The 7,528-nt window shown below is 35.7% G+C and overlaps 1 protein-coding gene across 3 annotated transcripts in view; it reads left to right on the forward strand.

Moving 5' to 3' along the window:
* The window catches only part of LOC140464078 (BAR/IMD domain-containing adapter protein 2-like), a 72,169-nt gene extending 64,849 nt beyond the window's left edge, over nt 1–7,320 (forward strand). For 2 of the 3 annotated variants that reach the window (XM_072558762.1, XM_072558764.1), the window contains 2 exons: nt 2,035–2,069; nt 5,211–7,319. In XM_072558762.1, the coding sequence (XP_072414863.1) occupies nt 2,035–2,069; nt 5,211–5,280 (105 nt within the window). In that variant the 3' untranslated portion in view covers nt 5,281–7,319. Of the gene's footprint in view, nt 1–2,034; nt 2,070–3,193; nt 3,260–5,210 lie in introns of all 3 variants that reach the window. The other variant, XM_072558763.1, reaches the window with a different exon arrangement.
* Nucleotides 7,321–7,528: the final 208 nt, after the last annotated feature.

Here is a 7,528-nt window from a genome sequence, read left to right on the forward strand (position 1 = left end):
GTTTTGTGATGTGTAGGCATAGTTTAAGAACAAGAGTAAGCCTTTCAACCCTTGAAGATAGTGAGGACTGCAGATGCTGGAAGATCAGAGTCGGTAAAATGTGGAGCTTGCAAAATCACAGCAGGTCAAGCAGCATCAGAGGAGCACAGGAGTCGACGTTTCAGTCAGGACTCTTCATCAGTCTTGCCCAAAACGTCAACTCCCCTACTCCTCTGACACTGTCTGACTTGCTGTGGTTTTCCAGCTACATTTTATCAACTTTCACCCTTGAGTCTGTTTCACCTTTCAATTAGCTAGTGTATGATGTTTATCATAACTCCAAACACCTGCCTTGATTTAATTGTACCCTGACCTAATAAAAGTCTAAGAGCTATGAATTGTATGCTGAAATTTTCAGTTGTCCTATCCTTGCAACTCTGATTTCAACTGACCCTTTTATGTACAGTGGACCTGAGTAGGCATGCACCTAGTCCCACTTTTGGAAACGGCGGAGCTATGGCCTGAAATTTATCTGCAGTTATCTTAATCCCATGTCAATATTTTTATGACATCCTATTTTATCTGTGACTTTGACTTTGGGCAACAACTATGGAAAATGTGTTGCACAAATGCAAAGAAAAAGCTTCATTCCATGATGGCATTTAACATTAGTAGCTCCTTCCATGAACACACTGATGTGACAGCACATCTCTGAAATGGAACTCTGCAAGATGAGTTGCAATAATATGGTGTTTTGTCATATGACATGAAATCAATTGTTTGGAAAGGCACTGGCTTGTTTTATCGCCAAATGCAACTGCATAACTAAAAGCAGAGTATACTTTGAACATTGTTAATACTTTGTAGCTTTTTTTTTAAAAGAAAGTTGTATTATTTAACTCTTTAAATTTGAAAAATTGGGCATCATGTTGTCTTCAGGTAATTAAGTAATATACTCACAATGTGCCTACGATTTAGAAGTTATTAGCAACACAGCAGAGCTATTGAGTCACTACTACTCAGCAGAAGATTAGTTAGCTCATAGTCGAAGTTAAAAAACAATTCACGAGAAACAGAGTGACCTTCATGATTTTAATTACACCATAGTGTTTGCACACAGTGGACCTCTTCATGCTACAGAATGCTCTCTTTAATCCAAATTTCTAGGTCATCTGCTTGTTATGTATTGAAACAATGTAAACTCTGTTCAAAGACTGTAAATTGCAATAAACCAGATATTCAACCAGCTTTTTACTAAGTGGGCAAACTACAAATTGAGATAATAGTGTACTAAGTAATGGATTGAGCGGCAACAGTTTTAGAATCAGAAGGTTGTGTGTTCAAGCCCCACACTATGGTGTTAGTTCCTAAGTTTATATCTCCTAAATACTTAAGGACTGCTGCATTGTCGGAGCCAGTGCAACTCTCTAGGCATTCAAATTGACGTTCCACCTGCCTTATTGGACTGATGTAAAACACTGCCCTCAACTCCTTGCTCTCCAAAAAAAAGCTTTTGTCCTAACTGAGCAGTGTTTGTTCTTCAGCCAAAACAGGGTAACTGGTCCTTGTTCTGAAGAAAGGTCCCTGGATCTAAAAACTTACTTCTGCATTTTCCCCACAGATGCTGCCAGACCTCATGGGTTTCACCAGTAATTTCTGTTTTTGTTAACTAGTCCTTAATTGCATTAAAAAGTGAGACCTTGTTGCACACACTTTGGCTCCTGTACTTGTCCTCATTTGGAACACTATCCTTCAAGTAATTTATTAGCTCTGAAGTTTTTTGGGACATCCAGAGTGTGACACAAATGTGCAATCACAAGTTCTTAGTTTTCACTACTTCAGGAAAACTCATACTTGGGAGAAAACAATTACTTCACATTGGTGTTGGGGCTGCCTGGTGGAGTGCACAATATGAAAGTTGAAATAACTTACATTCAGATTCATCATAACAAGTTGGTGATAGGGCAGGTTTGAGCAGAATAGTAACTGAAGATTTGATGCTGACACCTAGTGGGCATTCTTGTAATACTAATTTATTTTATTCCTTCCTTTCAGGGCCCAAATGGCAATAATTCAAGACTTTCTTTGAAGTAAGTATTATTTAAATTGGAATGAAAAACTTTGCAGCACACTAAATCATAAATCAAACACACTCTCTTTATAGATTAATTTTGTAAATAAAAGGAGGATCAAAACCAGGCTGGTTACAAAAACAAGAAATGCAAAAACAAGAAATTACAATTCAAACAGCATCTGTGGAGAGAAACAGAGTTGAGGTTTCAAATTCATATTGTTCATTGTCATTCTGAAAAAAAAAAGTTAAAATGTTAATTCCGTTTCTGTGCAAAAATGCTGTCTGACCTGCTGAATATTTTCAGTATTTCTTGTTTTTATTTCAGAGTTCCAATATGCATAGTATTTTGGCTTTGTAAGCTAGGATAGCTAACTATTCGATTTCTTATCGGGCAGTCAGCATGCAACACAAAATTGTGCTTTTGTGAAAACAGTCTCCATCTGTAAGAATGTTACAATCAGCCATCTTTGTGAATGGTAAATTATTGTCAGATGTGTCATCTGAAAGTAACTCGTATTTCACTTTATTCTTCAAATGTTTTTGTAGAAAATGCTTTGCTTGTAAAGGTGGTTATGTAAAAAATAAGCAAAGTTCTGATATGTCAATGGACACTTCAAATTAGTGTGGCATTTTAAAGTTTAAGTGTTAAAAATTTCCTATGTGCAATTATTTTTCTTCTGCCCTTTTTTTTTGAACTGAACTGATGGTCAGAGTATGAATCCATGGGTTTTGATTACTGTGTGATCATTACTAAATCAAAGATTTTAATAGTAAATGTCAGTAGACCATTGCACAGCTGGAACCAAAAAGAAGAGCTCTGTTCTGTCCTTAGCCATGACTTTACTTGCAGCCTTCCCTTTGGGTAGTGAGCAGGACATAATTGGGTTTCCTACTGCTAACCCAAATTGTCCTGGAGATATATGTTGTGTCTTAAACAACTGGGCCATATGCATCCGTTCCACTGGATGGTATTCTGGAACCATTGATTGAAGGAAGGTTGCCTTCCATTGCTAAGAAGTTGATGAAAATTTTGCTGCCTTGTTAATGGTTATATCTGAATTTTATATTTTGTAGTGTTAATTTCCCTCCCCAGAGTTTTGCAATTATAGGTACAAATCGACTGAATTTTTTTCATTACAGTTCTGATGCCGAGATTGAAAGGTTTTGAATTTAAACTTCTGCTACATATAAGACCTCTCTAGATTAGTAAGTTTGGCATACCATTATGCCAGTCTGACTTTTATCACCTTGTCTGTTGCTGGTGACAATCATTCATTTCCCACTGTGGCTTCACAAATGGGCAAATTCTGTCTCACTTTCTCCACAGTCCTGAGTTTCATCTGTTTATATGTTTCATACTGGCGAAAAAATGTTATTGTTGCATTGTTTTGTAATGTGTCAAATGCAGTACTGGAAAAGATTTTTCAACTCTATTTCAAATTTAGGATTGTCAGAACTTTATCAGGGCAATTATCTCTAGAATCTTCCATGGTCCTCATGGCATTGTTATGGTGCTTTGTGCCAGCATTTATCTTCCCATGCTCTCTGTTTAGTACCACCTCCCAAGTGATTGACAGAAACTTCATTTCATGTTATGTGGCTGGTCTCTGCCATATTTCTTCCCTTCTGAGCTAGAGCTGCTTCTCTTGCATAAGCTGCTCCGTCAAGTGGGACCTATCGAAGTACTACATGAGGCACGCAGGGGAGTTATATTGGAGTTACCAATAAAGCTGGCTTCTAAGGAATAGCACCCAGGCAACCATCTGATGAAGGAGCGGTGCTTGCAATTAAACCTGGTGTTGTGATTTTTAACTTTGTACGCCCCAGTCTGACACCAGTATCTCCAAATCACCATAAATATGCTCAATAAGCTTTACCTAAAAGATTTATTATCAAATAACTTATTTACACAAAATTAAGAAGTTATTTCCATTCCCCTTTTCTTACTGTGTTAAGAAATAGGTTGATATTTTCTGTCATTTCATAAACTTCAATGCTGTCTGCACTTTGGGTCTCTTTACTGTTGCACTGATCACATACATGCTTCATTGTCTCAGGGCGTTGACTCACTTGGTTCTGTGATTCATTGCTGACAACTCCCTTTGCTTGTCCTCCTATGGCATGTAATTTACTGGCTGATGTGATTTTTTTTATTCCCCCCCCCCCCCCCCCCCACAATGGTTGTGTTACCATTTCAGTACGGCAAGAGCAGATGTGTCACAGAAAAGTACTGACAATGCAAGCAGCCTGCAATGTAACCTTAATGATCAGCTGATGACTTTCAAAGAATTATCTTAAAGATTTAATTTTCAGTTCCAAAATCTTTTAAGCAGAGAAATTAAGTTGCAGACGAGTTGCTGAAACTTGATGCTCAGTTATGAGGCTTGATCATTCTACCAATCCCAGTGTTAGGTTAATATAAGTTGGGCGTCAGCACCACACTAATTTTAAACTTTGGACACATTTCAATTTGATGAGAAATCCATCTGCCAAAGGAACCCAAGTATAAATTAATCGATTTAAGTTCTTGTCTTCTACATTACCTAATGTAACGTTACGTCAGAAAACCTAAAAACCTGGTCCAATATGGGACACAGTAAGAATAGACATCAGGTACAGAAGTATAGTAAAACCACATTTTCTGCACTACCTACACATTTTGCAACTAGTTCAAGAACAGTTTTGAACAGATTAAAGGAGCAGTGATCCTGTAGTCTGTCAGTTGCATATGAATGCCAGGAATGGCAAAAAAAGATGTTTTCTCACATGCGTCTTTTAGAAGGAGAACTTTCAGAAGTGACCTAACAAAGTAAAACTTTAAACATTTACAAAGGGTATAATGCTTATAATATAGCACTATGAAAGAATTCTTTTGAAATTCAAGTTTTTAAATTTTAAAATTTTACTGTTGAATAAACTACATTCATTGTTCCAGATGCAGAAAGATATTTTTATATTTAACCATAAGCTAGTCAGACCAATTTTTATTGTTTCCATTATTCACCACAAAGTGATTCAGGGTGCCACAAGCTCTTGCATGCAATTCTGTTATGGTATCACTGCTGTGTTTCTGTGAATAACTAATTGCATTAACATGTTTTCTTTCTCTCTCTCTTTCTTTTTTCCCCCCCTCCCCCCACACCCTGCCACCCTGCAGAGAAGCTGTTGCAAATGTCAAATTGAAGCCAACCAAAACAAATGACAGATCAGCATCTAAAATAAACTGACTACTGACTCTGTAAGGTTGTTACATTGTACACTTGCTACTGGCAACAGATGCCAAAGATGTCTACATCTGAAACTGCATGAAGACAGTGTCTTTAGACTAGAATTGACCCATCTGAAGATGGTCACTAAAGTTGCAGATAAATCAATTGCACATATTGCTACGGAATTGCCACTTTGAAATCCCACCCATCGTATTCCCTACTTTTTATTTGAGGGATCATGTGGAGGGAATTGTTTAATTACATTTGTCTAGCTAGGGGTTTGTATGGTGTTTGTAATTAATGCATGTGTTTGAGAATTAGCCATTAGTATTTTTCTATTATATACTTTATACTAATCAGCATATAAAACAATATTTTATTACCTAGCTATTTGCGGGAATTGATTAAACGTCAGCGCATTGTACAAACTAGAGTATTGCAAAATTGAGAATTGTTAAACTAGTTATAAAATGTATACTGTGCTTAATTTCCAAATGTATTTTGGGAGAGAAGGAAAGAGGTAGAAATCAAATCGCAGAATTTAGTGTATATAACTGAGCTAACTTTAATCCAAAGTTACCTCCAATTTGTTAAAATTTTAATGGTCGCTATTTGAATCCTTGCTGTCACCAATAAATCTTCCATATCTTTTGAAAAGAATAATTACTTGGATGATGGCAATGGCATTGTATAATCTGAAGATACAAGATTTGTACTTTTTGTAGAATTTTAGGTTTCGCCTATTTCTTTTCCACCCAACAAACAGCACAATATAAAGTTATCAAAGATGATTTCACATTCCCATTTTAGTATGTGTAAGTGCTTCCTTTTACATTTTTCTTTTAACTATCAATGGTGGTAAGTTAGTTGAGTAAGTAAATAAATAACTGAACTCCCTAAGAATAAAACTCTGCCTTTGAGCTGATGAGACTACTAAATAGGAAGCATATGTTTAGGGAAACATTCTTGCTCTTGCACAAACCTCAGGGCGCATTGGGGCAGAAAGAATGTATTATGCCTCCTTTTGCATATTTACCAACATTACTTCAAAATGGGAGAAGAGTTGGAATTATTTTTATTCTGTGAAATGACCAAGTGGAAGAAACTTTTGTAGGTTTCAGGTGTGGCAAGTATGTTGATGTGATCGTCATTTCAATACAGCAATAGTTGAATGGTGACTCCTTTGTAAATGGAACATGTAAAATTTTGTTTAGACACTGAGATAACCAGTATTAATGAGCAAAAAATAACACACTTGATGGATAATTTTCCTTTTACAAGTGTAAAGTGTTCTGTAATCTTTTAAGAAATTCTGTACGATTAGTCAGTTGTGTAAAAAAAAAGTTTTAATAATATATAATGTCCCATTTATCAAGAATCAAAAAAATTGTCATCACTAAGGGAACGGTGGTTAACTATTTAAATGCTTTATTGGAAGAACCAAATTAAATTTGTAATTTTGAGTATATTCTGAGTAAAGGCAGTGGATTAAAAATTTAAAAGAAACTTTACTGCATCAGTCACTTTGATTTGTCTTGAACTACTTGTAGATGCTGAGGGAGAAGTAGGTGGGCATGAGATAATTACTGGGGGTGGCTGTGCATTTTTTTAAAAATTAATGAATATCATATTCAACTTGTGTTGTTTCATATGCATATTTATTTTGAAAATATGGCACTTCCATTCTTACTAGTCTCTTATTCTGTGGTATGATGGAGAATTAGTTACAGATAAACATATCCACTTGCCAACTAGGTGCATTTAAACTCCCATGTAAAACAGCCACTGTTTTTCTTCAGTTCTTGGTTAAACCCTCATGCTTTTCCTTTTGACATTATTACAGGAATATGGTTTACTTGGTGCCTTTCATTTTTACATAAGCTTCATAATGTAGTAAGACATGCCAAGACTGTTGGTTATAATCTGTATTGTAATGCAGATTTCTGCAGCTGCCACTATTTCATAAATCACCAAGTTTTGTGAATTAAATTGACCTATTTGAATTAATTACTTGTAATCAAAATGATTTTGATAGTAACTTATGCAAAATAAAATTGTTTCACCATTTAAGAACCTTCCTCATCTTTGTTCTTTTCTTGATGTTTTCTAATTGAGAAGTTAATTGTTTAGTTACTACACTATAGTCACTTTATCATTAACTCATATACTCTTCTCCAGGCTCCAGAAACTGCAAATTATTCTAGTCAAATGGGTTGGTTACAACTTGTCTGTGACTTGGGTGTTGTGTTGTTTTGGATAACTGTTA

This window comes from Chiloscyllium punctatum, chromosome 39 (genome assembly GCF_047496795.1).
Source record: "Chiloscyllium punctatum isolate Juve2018m chromosome 39, sChiPun1.3, whole genome shotgun sequence".
NCBI lineage: Eukaryota > Metazoa > Chordata > Chondrichthyes > Orectolobiformes > Hemiscylliidae > Chiloscyllium > Chiloscyllium punctatum.